This window comes from Mesoplodon mirus (assembly GCF_964341445.2).
Source record: "Mesoplodon mirus genome assembly, chromosome: 5".
Classification (NCBI taxonomy): domain Eukaryota; kingdom Metazoa; phylum Chordata; class Mammalia; order Artiodactyla; family Ziphiidae; genus Mesoplodon; species Mesoplodon mirus.
In genome coordinates, this window is record NC_138980.1 from 185,505,611 (window position 1) to 185,523,431 (window position 17,821).

General features: G+C 47.2%; 1 protein-coding gene across 2 annotated transcripts; it reads left to right on the forward strand.

Moving 5' to 3' along the window:
* The first annotated feature begins 24 nt into the window (after positions 1–24).
* Positions 25–14,258, forward strand: CCDC127 (coiled-coil domain containing 127). 2 transcript variants are annotated; one of them, XM_082621667.1, is made up of 3 exons: positions 25–110; positions 1,264–1,394; positions 13,230–14,258. In XM_082621667.1, the coding sequence occupies exons 2-3, from the start codon at positions 1,274–1,276 to the stop codon at positions 13,883–13,885; spliced, it is 777 nt and encodes a 258-aa protein (XP_082477793.1). In that variant the 5' UTR covers positions 25–110; positions 1,264–1,273; the 3' UTR covers positions 13,886–14,258. The 2 variants fall into 2 exon arrangements, with proteins under 2 accessions (XP_082477793.1, XP_082477794.1); XM_082621668.1 differs by lacking the exon at positions 25–110 and adding an exon at positions 126–230.
* The last annotated feature ends 3,563 nt before the right edge of the window (positions 14,259–17,821 follow it).

The window sequence follows — 17,821 nt, forward strand, 5'->3', positions numbered from 1 at the left end:
CGCCTGCGCACATCGCAGCGCCGGGGTCGACGGCGCAACGCGGCGCCTGCGCAGAGGGACGAGCGGACGGCGGTGCTCAGAGCACAGGGGCCGTGACCTCCCGGCCGGAGGTAGGTTGGGGTCTGGGGTCGGGGGTCTTCACGGGCTCGCCTGATTTCTCTTCCCGTCCAGACGGTGTTCTGTTTTTCTCGAGTTTACGGCAGTTTTGTGAGATGAACCGGTGCTCGCAGGTAACGTGGTGTTCGCCTCGCTTTCTCTCCGGGACAGAGAGGGAGTTCCCGACGTTCAGGGGTCCCGCGGGTCCGTTCCGGGTTCCGCTGCTTTATTAGGACTGCGCGTTCCGGGAGGCGGACCCTGTAGGTTACCGGGGGATGGGGGCGCGGACCCTCCAGTTCATGAGGTCTTGGGGGCGCGAACTCCATAATATAGTTTACGGTGTCGGGGTGGGGGGCGCAGACCTTGTAATTTATGGGACCGGGAGAGCACGAACCCTGTGGGGTGGGGCTGGGGGCGCGCGGACCCTGTCGTTTACGGCAGCGGTCCCCAGCCTTTTTGGCACCAGGGACCGGTTTCGTGGAAGATTATTTTTCCACGGGGTGGGGGGAGGGGATGGTTCAGGCAGTAATGCGAGCGATGGGGTGGGGGGACGAGGAGCGGCAGGTGAAGCTTCGTTCATTTTCCCGCCGCTCACCTCCTCCTGTGCGGCCCGGTTCCTAACAAGCCGCGGACCAGTATCGGTCCACGGCCCGGGGATTGGTGCTCCCTGGTTTACCGGGTTGGGGGGAAGGGAATGCTGCTCCCAGACCTCCCCTATGAGGGTTACGAGCTTCACTACTTCAGATCTCTTTTTATTCTGTGCTCGCCACAAGCTCCTTAAGTACTGAGGCTTTTTGCGTGTATGTCATTGCTTTATTGCCAGTTAGAATTTTATATCTTTAGGTGTTGAACAAGTATTTATTGAAAAGCCTGTTAAGAGTCTTTGAAGTTGAATTAAGTTTCTTTTGACTATATTTGCTTCGTCCTATTTGTATTTCAGTTATTTGAGACACATCTTCTCCCCCACGACTTGTGAGTTGCTTTTGTCTGAGGTCTTGTTTTTTTCTTTTAATCCCATAAGGCTCAGTGCTGTGCAGCGCATACCTAGATCTGAACAAAATTTTTTGAAGGAAAAAAAAGTCTCACATGAGCCACGTAGGTGATATAATTGTGACCAACGTATTTTGTTCTTTTTGTGTGGTTAATGGTTTTATTATTTACTTCAAGGTGTATCTCCATGAATAACTTAAATGACCCCCCAAATTGGAATATCCGGCCCAGTTCCAGGGCTGATGGGGGTGATGGAAGCAGATGGAATTATGCCCTGTTGGTTCCAATGCTGGGATTGGCTGCTTTTCGTAAGTCATGGTTTTCCTAATGTGTGTTTTCTGGGCTGAAAGTGTGGTGCTCTAAGATCTTGGGCTTTTGAAACTGACAGATGTTGACTGTAAAAAAAAATGTACAGTGTGAGAGCTATGAAGACTGTAGCCCAGGATACAGTCTCTCCGATAGCTGTTAGGAACCACTCTGAAGAGGCAGGGGAGGCGCCAGGAAATACATGTGGTCCAGCATACGTCTTGGTAAAAGATGAATACTTGTCACAGAAACCCAGGTGTGTCAAGTTAGTGACTTTAGTGCTTACCTACGTATGGGAAGATGCAGGAATTTGGGGTCACTGAAATTCTTTCTTAGTCATGTATCTTAACGCTGTAGGGTCCCATGTATCCAAAACACAGAGTGCATTCACCCTGAATCCCTTTCCGGGTGAACTTGTAGGCCAGTGACTGTGGCTAATGCCTTACTCATAAATGGCTGGCAGCAGTCTTTGTTTACAGAGATGCATGTGTACACTCTAGATTTTTTGCATATGGTACATTTTGCACAGATTATTTACCCTCTGAGCCTCATTTTCTCTGACCATCATAACTGCCTTAATGCAAGTGAGGGTTAAATAAGACAAGATATTTAGAGGCATTTTGTCTGGAGTGAGTTCAGTAACTGTTAGCTCCCTTCAGGGCTGTACTGCTCTGAGGGGGGTTGCCTTGCTTCAGTTGCCCTCATAAGCACTGATGAGGAAGAATAAAACAGGCATAAAAGAAAACTGGTTTTGTATGTCTGTGTAATGTTTAGGAAATCAGTCTTTGGGAGACTTCATCCATGAAACCTCTGCTCATGCTGGCCAGAAATTCTCTACTTTGAATCGACTTTGTACCACTTTGGGGAAATTACCAGTCAATTGTAATTATTCCAGCTCTTAGCTTATATCCCGACTACATGATGAATTTCCTGATGTTTAGGGGTTGGTTTTATGTTTTGTCACTGTCACAAAGGAAGAAACTTTCCTCTACCCTTTTAAGTTCTTCTGGCTGGTCTAAGAATTACATTGATATGAGACAGGTTAACAGGAGAAAATCAAACAAAAGTTTTTAACATGTATCCATAGGAGAGACTCAGGAAAATTGAGTAACTTACCAGAATGGCATAATCCCTCACCTTAAATACCATCCCAAGCTTAAGACAAGAGGATGTTGAGGTTGGGGAGAGTTAGTTACCAGAGGAGACTAGGAAAAGCGCAATAATCAAGGATAAGGTTGTTATGCAGATTTAAGCTCTACCCTTTTCCTATGATAAGAGTTTCCAGAAATTTGGTCAACCTCTTCCTAGTACAGCCAGGGAGACACCCTTACAAATGCAGAACTCCCTTATAAGTGTAAGTATTTCTTACAAAAGGGTAACTCCTACTTGGTTTTCAAAGTTTCTCCAATGTCTGCTGTTCCGTAGAAAATAACCAGTTGAAAATAATCCCTATCAAAGAGACGTGTTATTTTTTTTTTTTTGATAGGTAGGAAGTGGATTTATTTAGAGAGAAACACACTCCACAGACAGATTATGGGCCATCTCAGAAGGTGAGAGGCCCCGAAATATGGGGCTGGGTAATTTCATAGGCTAATGAGGGGGAGGGTTATTCCAATTATTTTGGGGAAGGGGTGGGGATTTCCAGGAACTGGGCCACAGCCTACTTTTTGACCTTTTATGGTTGGCCTCAACTGTCCTAGCACTGGTGAGTATGTCTGGTTCTAACCAGTTTTTGTCATGTCCTATGGCTGTGTCATTCTTTTAAAGGTTGTGCCCTGCCCCCTTCCCTCCTGTTTCATTCCCCCGTCGGAGATTTTACTCCCATATTTTTATGGGAAGCAGAGGGGCAATGGTCCATCTTCTGAAGTTGCTTCAAGGCTGAGTAGGGGCATCGACCCCGCCTGTCAGGGAGTAAAAATCTCTAGGATGCCTGATCTAGGGGCCCCAGGATCAGGACAGCTTCTTGTTTTAAGTCCATATGGGCTGGAATCCTTGCATAGCCACTGTCTTGATGTGGAAGTGTTGTAACTGTTTCCTTAGCCTTCCCATGAATCTTCTTCATGATGAAGCACTTTTTTGTAACAGCATCAAAGTACAAAAATAACTATCTAGGGCTTCCCTGGTGGCGCAGTGGTTGAGAGTCCGCCTGCCGATGCAGGGGACACGGGTTCGTGCCCCGGTCCGGGAAGATCCCACATGCCGCAGAGCGACTGGGCCCGTGAGCCATGGCCGCTGAGCCTGCGTGTCCGAAGCCTGTGCTCCGCAACGGGAGAGGCCACAACAGTGAGAGGCCTGTGTACCGGAAAAAAAACCCAAAAAACAAAAAAACTATCTATAAATGACAAAAGACTTAAAAGGCGTGGTTAACCATCTGATTACATTTAATTTAACATACGAAATAATCCTAGTTAAATATTTTTCTTTGAGATACCTCAGGGACCCTCTAAAGTATCCCAAAGTTAGCTGGAAATCCAAAGAACTTTTAATTAAAATTTGATATTGGGAAGTTTGTCAAAAAGTTTTAAAAGACTTGGTCAAGTAAGATCATAGGTCACTGAGACAATACTTATTTCTTAACCAAAGTTAAAACAGATCTTGAAAGCAAATACAGATCCCTTTAAGGCGAAGTAACTCATGTTATTAAAAGCAGTAATTCAAGAAAACTTTGGTGGAAGAAACCAGATCCAGTCTTGCCACAGCCCACTCCCAACAAAATCCATTTACCCAACCAAGTTTAATCCAATCGTAGAAAATCTTGATTGTGTACAACTCTTTTATTTATTATTTATTTATTTATTTTGGCTGCACTGGGTCCTTGTTGTGGCATGCGGGCTCTAGAGCCTGGGCTCAGTAGTTGAGGCGTGCAGGCTTAGTTGCAGCATGTGGGCTTAGTTGCAGTATGTGGGATCCTAGTTTCCCGACCAGGGATCGAACCCAGGCCCCCTGCATTGGGAGCTCGGAGTCCTAACCAATGGAACACCAGGGAAGTCCCAAGATCATGTACAACTCTTTTTTCCAGTATTTTTTTTCTCACTCTTTACACCTTCTGTTACTGAAAACATACATCTTACTTTCCTTAAAAGTTTTTTTTTTTTTCACTTCAAGTTACTTTTCTTGCTGACAGATTTGCAACATATAAGGTCTTATTTGACCTCTAGTAAACCTAGGTACAGCAGAAGTACTATACTTAACATTGATGACTCTAAAGACATATCTGGGGCCTCCCTGGTGGCGCAGTGGTTGAGAGTCCGCCTGCCGATGCAGGGGATACGGGTTCGTGCCCCGGTCTGGGAGGATCCCATATGCCGCGGAGCGGCTGGGCCCGTGAGCCATGGCCGCTGGGCCTGCGCATCCGGAGCCTGTGCTCCGCAACGGGAGAGGCCACAACAGTGAGAGGCCCGCATACCGCAAAAAGAAAAAAAAAAAAAAAAAAAAAAAAAAAAAAAAAAAGACATATCTGTATTAATCAAATCAACAAGTTTAAGCCTCCTTCAATACCAGATATTAATTTAATGTTAATATTTCCTGGATCGCGTGAACCTGAAATTCATTCTGGCCAGTTTTATATTCCTGAGTATTTATATAAGCACTTAATTTTTTTAAGTCAATTAAGTAGAGCTTCTTTACAAATTAATTTTGGTAATACTATACATCTACAACACACGTAGATACATACAAACACACAAACAAACACAGAGACCTTATAGTTCTCATTTGAAAATTTCAGCCCTGAGTCAGGTACAGCAAGGTAAGACCCATCAGTTACAAGGGGGTGGATTCAAATTGGGCTTCTGGCAGATGCAGCAAATCAAGGTCACCTGTCTAGATGGCCAAACCCTTTTTTCTAATGTTTACAGAAAAGACACTTAGGATTTCTTTTCGTCCTTGACAAGTCAAGTTCCAAATTACCTACCCCGTTTTTGAAATTTGCATTTTATTTTATTTTTTATTTTTTTAACCCAAATTCTTTTTTTTTAATTTAATTTTATTTACTTATTTTTGGCTGCATGGGGTCTTTGTTGCTGCGTGCGGGCTTTCTCTAGTTGCGGCGAGCGGGGGCCACTCTTCGTTGTGGTGTGCCGGCTTCTCATCGTGGTGGCTTCTCTTGTTGTGGAGCGCGGGCTTCGGTAGTTGCAGCACGGGTCCTCTGCATTGGCAGGTGGATTCTTAACCACTGCGCCACCTGGGAAGCCCCAAATTTGCATTTTAAAAGGATGCTGGAGATGAGGGTTCCTGGAGAAGGTCAGGTAGACATTTGCATCTTAAAGGCGTAGGCAAGTGCCTCCTAGGATGACTTTGTTCTCTTAAGGCCTGAAGAAACAAGTCTTTTTCCCTCTGAGAACTGAGTGGCCACCTCAATGATATCAAATGACTGACACACCCATTCACCTATGTGGCAAGGTTGTACCTTCCCTCATTTAGCTTAGGAGAGGAGAAGGCCTCCCCGCCAGATTCCTATCAGGCTCCAAATGTCAGCTGTGGTTAGTCAGACCAGTGGCCTCCCATTTTGGTTACTGCTATTTACAGGGATATTACCATCCAGGTCTTAAGTTAATAGTCACCAGTTGGATATTTTTGGCCAAGCCTAGAACCTTGATATTCCACACTCCTACTAAGGCTTCTATTGCAGCTCCAGATTTAATCAGTTACTTTCCGCTTTCGGTTAGAATCATTTGGTGATGAGGGTGGGTCCCTTGCCCCTCGAGAAACTTAGCAAGGCCCAAGGGACCTATTTAAGGGTGGCATGTTGTGCTTCCCTACATCATATCCCATGGTTCTGGGTTGGCACTTAAGAATATGAGAAATGGAAGAAAAGCTGCCCTCTGTTGCAGAGATGCTTTTATTTTTAAATTATATGGAACACTTCACCGAATTTGTGTGTCATCCTCCAGTAGGGGCTGTGCTAGTCTTCTCTGTGTTTTTCCAATTTTTTTTTCTTTTTTTTTAAGTATATGTGCTGCCAAAGTGAGCAGGCAGTGATACTTTTTATGTAGTGGCTTTATGTGCCTGGATTTCTTAGGTTAGCAGGTTTGAGTAGAGAAAGTGGAGGCTGACAAGAGTAGCATTTATCAACTTCATTTGTCTGCCTTTACTTTTAGGCTATGCTAGGGAGCTACTTAACACCCATATGTTCGACATAATTTCTTAATCTTGTAATAACACATTTTGTAATAACATGTGTTACTACAATCTTGTAATAACACATCCTTACAAGAATGCAAAGTTAAAAGTTTTCTCTGATCGCATTACCTAAGCAAGATAACCAAAAAGAAGAAAATACAATATTCCTCAACCCTTCTCAGGGACAAAAAGCATCATTTCGAAAGTATAAGAAAGCAGGAACTTCAAGAATAAAAATTACTATGAAAAGCTATAGAAGCCAGAGATGAGTCTGAAAAAACAAACAGAAAATGAAAGTCACCTCAGGGCCTCTCCCAGCCTCAAAACTAATTAATTACTACGTCAGTCAGTGTATTTTTTTTTAATTTAATTTTATTTTTTTATACAGCAGGTTCTTATTAGCTATCTATTTTATATGTATTAGTGTATACGTGTCCATCCCAATCTCCCAGTTCATTCCCCCACCCCTGCTGTCCCCCCTTGGTCCATACCTTTGTTCTCTTCATCTGTGTCTCTATTTCTGCCCTGCAAACCAGTTCATCTGTACCATTTTTCTAGATTCCACATATATGTGTTAACATATGATATTTGTTTTTCTGACTTACTTCACTCTGTATGACAGTCTCTAGGTCCATCCACGTCTCTACAAATGACCCAGTTTCATTCCTTTTTATGGCGAGTAATATTCCATTGTATATATGTGCCACTTCTTCTTTATCCATTTGTCTGTTGGTGGGCATTTAGGTTGCTTCCATGACCTGGTTATTGTAAATAGTGCTGCAGTGAACATTGGGATGCATGTGTCTTTTTTTTTTTTTTTTTTTCTTTTTGCGGTATGCGGGCCTCTCACTGTTGTGGCCTCTCCCGCTGCGGAGCACAGGCTCCGGACGCGCAGGCTCAGCGACCATGGCTCACGGGCCCAGCCGCTCCGCGGCACACGGGATCTTCCCGGACCGGGGCACGAACCTGCGTCCCCTGCATCGGCAGGCGGACTCTCAACCACTGCGCCACCAGGGAGGCCCCATGTGTCTTTTTGAATTGTGGTTTTCTCTGGGTATATGCCCAGTAGTGGGATTGCTGGGTCATATGGTAGTTCTGTTTTTAGTTTTTCAAGGAACCTCCATACTGTTCTCCATAGTGGCTGCATCAATGTACATTCCCACCAACAGTGCAAGAGGGTTCCCTTTTCTCCACACCCTCTCCAGCATTTGTTGTTTGTAGATTTTCAGATGATGCCCATTCTAACTGGTGTGAGGTGATACCTCATTGTAATTTTGATTTGCATTTCTCTAATAATTAGTGATGTTGAGCAGCTTTTCATGTGCCTCTTGGCCATCTGTATATCTTCTTTGGAAAAATGTCTATTTAGGTCTTCTGCCCCTTTTTTTTTTTTTTTTTGCGGTACACGGGCCTCTCACCGCTGTGGCCTCTCCCGTTGCGGAGCACAGGCTCCGGACGTGCAGGCTCAGCGGCCATGGCTCACGGGCCCAGCTGCTCCGTGGCACGTGGGAGCCTCCTGGACCGGGGCACGAACCGTGTCCCCTGCATCGGCAGGCGGACTCTCAGCCACTGCGCCACCAGGGAAGCCCCCTGCCCATTTTTTGATTGGGTTGTTTGTTTTTTTAATATTGAGCTGCGTGAGCTGTTTATAAATTTTGGAGATTAGTCCTTTGTCTGTTGACTAATTTGCAAATATTTTCTCCCATTCTGAGGGTTGTCTTTTCGTCTTGTTTATAGTTTCCTTTGCTGTGCAAAAGCTTTTAAGTTTCATTAGGTCCCATTTGTTTATTTTTGTTTTTATTTCCATTTCTCTAGGAGGTGGGTCAAAAACGATCTTGCTGTGATTTATGTCAAAGAGTGTTCTTCCTATGTTTTCCTCTAAGAGTTTTATAGTGTCCGGTCTTACATTTAGGTCTTTAAGTTATTTTGAGTTTATTTTTGTGTATGGTGTTAGGGAGTGTTCTAATTTCATTGCTTTACATGTAGCTGTCCAGTTTTCCCAGCACCGCTTATTGAAGAGACTGTCTTTTCTCCACTGTATATCCTTGCCTCCTTTATCATTGATTAGTTGACCATAGGTGCGTGGGTTTATCTCTGGGCTTTCTATCCTGTTCCATTGGTCTATGTTTCTGTTTTTGTGCCAGTACCATACTGTCTTGATTACTGTAGCTTTGTAGTATAGCCTGAACAGAGAGTCTGATTCCTCCAGCTCCGTTTTTTTTCCCTCAAGATTGCTTTGGCTTAGTCAGTGTAATTCTAAGCCTTCCACTTCACTCTCCAAGTTCATTGCCTAGCCATAGGCAGCAGGCAGCCTTTCCCAGCGTTCAGTAGGGTTTTTCAAGATGGCAGGTTAGTGAGTTTCTCAATAGCAGCCCTTAGGGCTGCAATTGGGTCTTCCACTAAGACGCAGACAATGCAGATCATTGAATCATAACAACTACCTACTCTTGTCAGCCTCCTTGGGAGTTGATGTTCAGTTTTCGAAGAAAGTAAACGAGTGGCTGTACCATTTTGCTTTCTCGCCAGCAGTGTATGAGGGATCCAGGTTCTTGGCGTCCTCAACAGCATTTGGTGTGATCACCATTATTTTTATTTTGCTTGTTCTTGCAGGTGTATAGTGATAACCCCATTTTGGTTTTAATTTGCATTTCTGTAAGGGCTAATGATGTTGGGCATCTTTTCACATACTTATCTGCCATCGGTGTATCCACTTCCTTGAATCCTGTCTTTCAGATTCAATCCATTTTCTAATTGGATTTTTTTTTAATGTTGAGTTTTGAGAGGTTTTTGTTTTGTTTTGTTTGTTCTTTGTTTTGAGCTTTGTTTTGTTTTTTTGTCACCACGCAGCTTGTGGGATCATTCCTTGACCAGGGATTGAACCCTCGCCCTGGCAGTGAAAACGCAGAGTCCTAACCACTGGACCACCAGGGAATTCCCGAGTTTTGAGAGTTTTTACTGTGTTCTGGATTCTAGTACTTTGTTGGCTGTCTCGTTTGCAAATATCTTCTCCCAGTCTGTAGACTCTTACTGGAGTCTTTCATGGAGCAAAACTTTTAATTTTGATGAAGTCCGTCTTACCAGTTTCTCCTTTTATGGGTCATGCTTTCATACCACATCTGAAAACTCTTTGCCTGGCCCTTGATCCTAAAGATTCTCTCCTGTGTTTTTTCCTACAGTTTTAATTCTACATTTTACATGACAGCCCATGATCCATTTTGAGTTAATTTTTCTGTGAGGTACGAGACAGGTTTTATCTCTTCCTTTCCAGTCTGTTGGCCTCTATTTCCTTTTCTTGCTTTCTCTCACTGGCCAGGAATTCTAGGACTTGGTTGGATAGTTCCTGATCTTGGAGGAAAAGCATTCAGTCCTTTCACCACTAAGTAAGTGTTAGCTGTGGCTTTCACACAGTATCAAGACAAGGAAGTTTCCCTCTGTTCCTATTTTTCTGAGTTACTATCATGAATGGATGTTGTGTTTCTGTATCAGTCAATATGATCATGTAGTTTTTCTTCTTGAGGCTGCTAATTTGTTGGATTATAGCGATGGGTTTTTGAATGTTGAACCAGTGTTACATTTTTGAAATAATCCCCACTTGGTCATGCCGTGTAATTCTTTTTATATATTGCAGAATTGTATTTCCTAGTATTTTGCTCGGATCTTCATGTCTGTGTTCACAGGAGCTGTATTGAGTATCTTGGTGGGATCCTCTCTTCTCCACACCTGTTTCAGCATTATGTTTTTTTATTTCAGTTCCTGCCTTTTTCAGTTTCAAAAGTTCCGTTTGCTTTTTAAAATATTTTCTATTTCTCTGCTGAGACTTTCTGTATCTTTGCTTAGACTTTACATTACAATGGCTGCCTTAAACTGTCAGATGACACTAACATGTCTATCATCTTGGTATTGGCATCAACTGATTACCTTTTAAGTCAACTTGAGATCTTCCTGATTCTTGTTATGGAGAGTGATTCTCAACTGAAACCTGGGCATTTGGGGTATTATGAGGCTGTTTTTTATTCATATCTTCTTAGGCTGGGTTTTTGGACGCGGAGAGGTAGCACCGCCTCCTTACTCCCAGGTGGGAGTGGACGTCCAGGCTCCCCACTCATCCTCCAGCCCATTGACACCAAGGAAGGGTCCCCTTGTTACTGCTGGGCAAGAGTGGGAGGTCCAGCTCCCCTGCGACTCTGCTGATGCTCCCACAAGGGGGAATCCCCACATGGCTTCCTCTGCCACCATCACCGCCCCTCAGGCTTTGCCCACATGGATGGAGGTGGGGGCACAGTGTCTTCTGTGCTATGTAGCAGGGGCAGAATGGTTATTGTTTAAAAGTTTTCAGTCTTGCTAAGCCCCTTTGCTAGTTGTTTGGCCAGAGAGAGCAGACTCTTGTTGGGGCTTTTAAAGGAAATCTGCATCATTGGCATTTCAGCTTTAAGTCTGGGATCTGCAAGGCAAAACGAAGCCCCATGGGACTCACCAGCATGGTCTTCCTTGGGTGCCAAGGTCCCTCAACAGTCTGCCTGCCGCTCTCCACCTTTCAGGGTCGTCTTGTGTTAGTTTTACATACGATGTCCAGGTTTTTTGTTGTTCTTAGCAGGGGGAATAGGAGAGAGTACTTCTATTCCATTTTCCCAAAAGCAGGAGCCCCAGCGCTTTTACCAGCCTCTGAGACTGAGGCTCGAAAAAGTTGTGTCTGTGCAGAGTCACGAGGCGGGACCCCCCTGGACGGACCAGAGCTGGGGGTCCAGACTTCCGGGCCACCAGCCTGCACTCTGGGCTCCGTACCTCCCTGGCCACCTCCTCGCCCAGCCTGTCTCCACGTCCCTGTGCCACCTCTTCCAGGAGGCCTTCCTGATGAGTGGTGCTCTGTGGTCTGAGGGCCGGTGTGTGCCTGGGTGTGTGTCAGCCTCCCTGGCTCTGTGCGAGCAGCATGGCACTTTGGGTTATTCTAGCAGGACTGGCGCGCTGCTTCTGGCCTCCTTTCTGCCCCCTCCGCCCATGCCCCCTCATCTTCCTCATCACAGCCAGGGTGCGGTCAGATCAGGTCAGTCCACTTCCTGAGCGGAGTCTGACTTTTCCAGCGTCTGCTCCAGCGTCTCCTTGGCATGAGCCCTGTGCCCCTGGACAGCAGCTCCTGGAAGCTCTCCTGTACCTGTTCATTCTACCTAGAGGGACCTTTCCTGCCAACTCCTACTGGTCTTCCAGCCTTTGTCCACGTTCACCCAAAGCTGAATTAGTCCTTCTCTCCTCTCTTCTCCACACATACGTTTTGCCTGCCTCCAGGGCGTGTTGAGTCATACTGTGACCCCTTCTTTCCTGGTCAGCCCCAAGGAGGAGACAAAGATGGCATGTGCGTTGGAGTTGGAGTTGTCAGCTGGCATAGGATTAGGGGCTGCTTTAGTTGCGGGAGGGCGAGTTTGGTCTCCTGATTGTAGAATCGGGGCGGCAGCGCTGCAAGTGAAGAGGCTCTCAGGTGCACGGAAACGCTGTCCTCGCAAGGTGACGGCTGACGTTGTGGACTAGATGCGATTCCCAGGGACCTGGGGAAAGGCCACACAGCAAGCAAGGACAGCACCTCGGGGGTTGATGGGAAGGGACCAGAAGAGCAGCAAGAGAACCGGAAGGGGGATGGACACCGTAGGGAGTTAGAGAAAGTAGGAGAGAAACGCGTGAGCCGCCTTGGCTGTGTTTGGAGAGCTGGGCCTAAGTGTTGCTTTAAGCTGCTGCTCTTGGTAACTTCGCTAGTTAGACTTGTTGGGCAGTCCTTCTGTTTTCCAGAGGACTCAGATCTGTACAGGTTGGACAGGTTACCACTGTGAGAAACTAGGACTCAGCATAGCTGCCCCAACACTTATTAAGTTATTGAGCAGGAGCGCCGGTTCGGAACGCGGTGGAGATCCTGTACCGGTGAAAGCAGCGCGCTGACGTTTATCTTATTATCGGAACACACCAGACTCTTACTGGTGGGACGGGGAAGGGTTGGTGACAACACCCAGACCCAGGCACCTGCTGGCCACAGGCTTTGTGGTCATCAGACTCCCTTTCTCTGTCCTTGGACTTCTCCGTGCAGCAGAGGCCAGAGGCCTGGTGGCTTTTCACTTTGTGGGGCGAGCGGGGCATTACCCGCCCAGTTGCCTGCACCCTTCTGTCCTGTGTTTGTTAGCTTACGGTGGAACCTCGTCTTAAGGCTGAACTTCTGACTCCTTATTTACATGACCCCCATCAGAACATAAGCAAACCCGTTGGGCTTCAGCTGTTTACTAGTGATGACCAGGCAAAGCTGAACACACTTTGAACTTTGCTCAGTTCTTAATAACCTAGCCAGCACTGTGTGAAGCACACTCACCCATATTCATTTCTAACCCTTGCCGATAGTATGCTGGGGCACCGTAGCCAGAGTAGGCACAGGGTGGTAGGCTTGGGAACAAAGGAAGGCAGCGGTGGCCTTTCTCAGCCATCAGACATTAGGGGGAGGCTGAAAGGGGTCTCTGCAGCCTTCTTGTGCTCGTCTTTGGGGAGCCCTTATCTGATTTTAAGATAAGAACTTTGCAGTTGTATAGCTTCATTCAAAATGTTGTCTTTTTTGTACCTCTTGGGACTTAAGATTTTATTAAAGTGCTGTCCTTAGCTGCTTTATGTTTTCTGTAAATAAAGATTATAGAATTTGAGCTTTGACTTTTCATCATGTGTGTTTTCCTCCTCCACTTTCTTTGTGTCAGGTTGGATTTGGTCTAGGGAGTCCCGAAAAGAGATAGAAAAAGAGAGGGAAGCATACCATCAGAGAACGGCTGCCTTCCAGCGGGACCTCGAAGCCAAGTACCATGCCACAATCTCAGAAAGTCGGCGGGCCGTGGCACAGTTGTCCCTGGAACTTGAAAAGGAACAAAACAGAACGACTAGCTACCGAGAAGCCCTCATCTCTCAGGGGCGCAAGATGGTAGAAGAGAAGAAGCTTCTGGAACAGGAGCGGGCTCAGGTCCTGCAGGAGAAGAGGCAGCCCTTGCGGAGTGCATACCTGAGCTGCCTGGGCAAGGAGGAGGACTGGCAGCGGAGAGCCAGGCTTCTGCTGAGGGACTTTGAGGACGCTCTCACAGAAAGACAGAGCATCTACTGCAGTCTGCTTCTCCCTCGCCACAAGCGGCTGCAGATCGAGAAGAGCTTGCTGGGCCGAGCGTCCACTGACCCAGTGGCTGCTGACCTAGAGATGGCAGCCGGCCTGACTGACATATTCAAGCACGACACTTACTGTGGTGACGTCTGGAACACCAACAAGCGCCAGAATGGGAGGCTCATGTGGCTGTATCTCAGATATTGGGAGTTAATGGTCGAACTGAAAAAGTTTAAGAGTGTAGAGAGAGCCATACTGGAGAAGTAAGACAGGGGCTCATGGCTCAGCGTCAGACTGTTGTGTGTTCTGGGTTATCCGATGTTTTCCTTCTGCCAGCGCTCCCTGTGTTGTGGCCACGCATGCACACAGCCACCTCTCAGCAGTGGCCTTGCACTCCCGCCACCCTCCGAGCAGGACAGCGAGGCCTCAGGAGACTCTCCTTCCCCCTCAGCGGCTAAGGACTCAGTTTCTCAGAAGCATTTTTAAAGCTGTCAATATTTTATTCAGCGGAACAGTATAATCTCATAGCTTTAGGGAAACATTGTTTCTAAGAATGTGAAATATAATATTCATCCTTACTATAAGTCATTGTTTTGTCTGTTTTTATCACTCCCTAAATAAATTCTTTTCTCTCCTCAAATTATTTTTCCTCTCTCCTAAAATTACAGTTAGAAGTTGTCAGGTAGTGGATAGGACTGCCTAATAGATAAGAAAGGAAGGTAGTGATACCGTCAAGGTTTTGTGGTGTTTTGAAGCTCTTTCCCACCAAAGGAGAAAAAGTGTTTCTTATTTCCAGTTGGTACCCTTGTGTGTGTTTATAAGCAATGACATATAATTAAAACACCTCAATTTAAAAGCAACAGTGCCGCTTTTTATGTGTGTAATTCCTTACTCTTTACATTTTTAAACAGATTATCTCAATTTTTACTGCAAACTTAGACCCATTTTCCATAAAGTTAATATGAATCGGCTTTACGCACATCACTCACGTCATCTTGACCCTAGTGCTGTGCGCTGAGCACTGTTCTTACCCTTGGGCTCCAGGTCCCCTAGGCCACCCAACACTTGCTCAGGACTCAGCACATGGTTGTACTCACAGCTGAGACCCGTCGTATAGAAAGGATACAAGGCAAGGTTAGTAAAGGGACAGGCACATGGGCAACGTGGGGAGACCAGGTGCAGCTTCCAGTCGCCTCCCAGGGGTCACACGGCCATGCGGACGCTCTTCAGAAACAGCGTCCGGGGTTTCTGTGGAGGGCCGGTCACACAGGCGCCCTGTGCCTGGCACAGACCCAAACTCCAAACTCCCAGAGGAAAGCAGGTGTCCGAGCTGTTGGCAGGGTTTGGTCGCAGTGATCCACTCTTACCAGTTGATGGTGGAGGGAACCCTCCCAAATCCAGGTCCCAGATGCCAGCCGAGGGCCAACCTGTCAGCAGGCCTCTCAGAGGCCCACAGTCTCAGGCCTATGGTGTGAGCCCTTCTCTGCAGCCCTCGTTCTACAGGTGAGGGGTGGGAAGTCAACCTGCCCGAGGTCGCACAGGTGGTCCTGGAGCTAGTGTGAACCCAGGCAGCTTGGCTTCAGAACTGCCCTGATCCGTGTGAATCCAGATCCTTTTCGAATGACTGAGCCGGTGTTGTGGGCTGATGCCAAAAGTGCTCAAAAATAGCTGTCCTGCTTCCCTAGACATGAGGGCTTTGGGAGCAAACAACAGGGGTCAGTTCTGCTAGCTTAGACAAGGGGGCATTTGTTTTAAGGCTACCTTGTGGAACCTCAGGGCAAGGATGGAGAGTGATGGCCAGACCTCAGAGGAGAGCCAGAAATGGCTAGTAAACAACACTGGGAACCTCGCAGTAATGACCTTTTGGCCTCAGATCTCTGCGTGTCTGTTTAATCTTCTCTCCCTGCAAACCAGCTTTCTCTCCCCAGGCCCCATGGTGAGAACAGCTGCCTTGTTCTACTCCTGTGTGTGGCAAAGCCTGGGAACCACTGGGTTGTGCAGTGCCGTGGCTTGTGAGCGGAGTGGGAGCAGAGAGAACCAAGAAAGCGGGGTCAAACGCCAGCCACTGGCTCGGGCAGCTCTGAAGGAGGTGGCGGGCCCTCCAGCAGATCAAGGATTTGCGCTCACCCGTGGGATTGCCAGCGGCTGGTGGAGAGAGAAGGGGACTCCTGGGATCTAGCGGGTGGCAGCTGATGAGAGACGGAGCTGCAGGCTGACGTCTCCGGGTCTCTGGACACGGCCACCGCACAGAGGGTCTGCTGGGCCTGCAGGTGTCTCCTAGTCTCTGAGTATATAATTGGAAAGAACCGTCTGGAACAAGAGTTGCTAAGGTAGGAAAGAGAAGTGGAAGTCCCTGAATCTGCATCCGCTCCTTGCCAGGATGGTCAACAGGAAGCACTGATGAATTCCTGGAGGAAGTGCAATGATCAGTCCACCACAGGGGACGAGGGGAGGCGAAGACGGTGGTCCCAGAGTGTCCATCATGGTCCCCATCATGTCCCCATTCAATGCGACTGTCTGGCCCTGGGCAGACCAGGTGGGTTTGTGCAGATGATAGCCCGCCCAGGCTCACCGGGAGGAGCCCAGTCGAGTTGCCGTGTGGCATATTCGTGCCCTCCTGGCCCTTGGCACTCTGTCTTGCTCTTCACCTGCTGAGCGTGTTTCCTTTTCCCCCAGTTTGCCTTTGTGTGGGAGCCGCGCCGTCTGCAGCACGAGAAGCACAGGAATGCTCCTGGGCCCTGACAGATACCCACGACCGCATTCGCAGCCAGTCACCTTGGGCATCCTCAGGGCCACCAGTCTCGGGCTGGGCAGGTACAGGGAAAACCCATCGTGGCTGCAAGTGGTACATTCAGTGTTGGGGCTGAGCGGGTCCACAGGAACAAGTGAACTACATGCACTGGGGTGAGTGGGAGGCGTGGGTCCCACTTGGGCTGCTCCACGTGCCTCAGAATTGCTCCGGGCGAGCCTCCCAGCCTCTCCAGTTTCACAAGAATGGGTTATTCCTCAGCGTGGGGCGGGGGCTGTCAGGGACATTCTCCACTAGTAGACACCTGTGTGCCCACCCCTGCCCCAAATTTCAGGTCCTGGGTCACCGCAGCACCCCTGGGCTCTTCTCCACCACAGCTGCTGGGCCCAGCCATGCCCATGCTGAGTCCTACCTGCTGACCACCCAGAGGCTGGGTCTCATCAAGAAAATTCCACAGACACAAACAGCAGAAGCTACTCTACTCTTTAGAGTTAAAATCAAACATTTCAAAATTTTGCCCTGTGCCTACTCTCTTTCCAAGAGCTTCTTGCAATAGCAAAGTCCATGGGGCTGAAACAGGGTTCCAGCATAACACAGCTAAGGACATATGCAGGGGTGAGCAAAGAAGGCAGAGCCAAGAGCACAGGGAGTTAGAAGCCACCACGTCCCTCCTTGCTCCTGCCCACCTGGTGTCGTCTCTCCTCTCCTGAAGGCCCAGTAGGAAGGTTACTGCCTTCCTCAGCAGGCAGATCCTGAGAGGACTCTCACTTCATTGTGGGGGGAAAGGCATGGGCCATCCCTGGGGGAGGGGGTGGCACAGGAGCACCTGCAACAGGGATGTACCTGTGGAGATGGCAGCATGGAGTTGGACCTGAGGGCAAAGCCCACTCACAGGGTGATTCAAACCCCCACTGACCACTTGGGTGGTTCTAGTGTGAGGAGCATTTGGCCACATCAGGCAGTAGCCACTCTCTTGAGAAGATGGTCTTTTCAGACACTTATGTCCTTTTTAAAATTCTGCATTGCATTAAAATGTCATTTGAGTAATCAAAAACCTTCCAACAAACAAAAGTCCAGGACCAGATGGCATCACTGGTGAATTCTATCAAACATTCAAAGAAGAATTAATACCAATCCTTCTCAAACTTCCAAAAGAGAGAAGAGGGAGTTTTCCAAACTTATTTTACGAGGTCAGCATTACCCTGATACCAAAACCAGATAAAGATGCCAAAAGAAAAGACAATTACAGGCCAATATCCCTGATGAACACAGATGCAAAAATCCTCAACAAAATATTAGCAAACCAAATTCAACAATATATTAAAAGCATCATATACCATGAGCAAGTGAGATTTATCCCAGAAATGCAAGGATGGCTCAATACCACAAATCAGTCAATGTGATATACCACATTAACAAATTGAAGAATTTGAAAATCATATGATTGCTTCAAT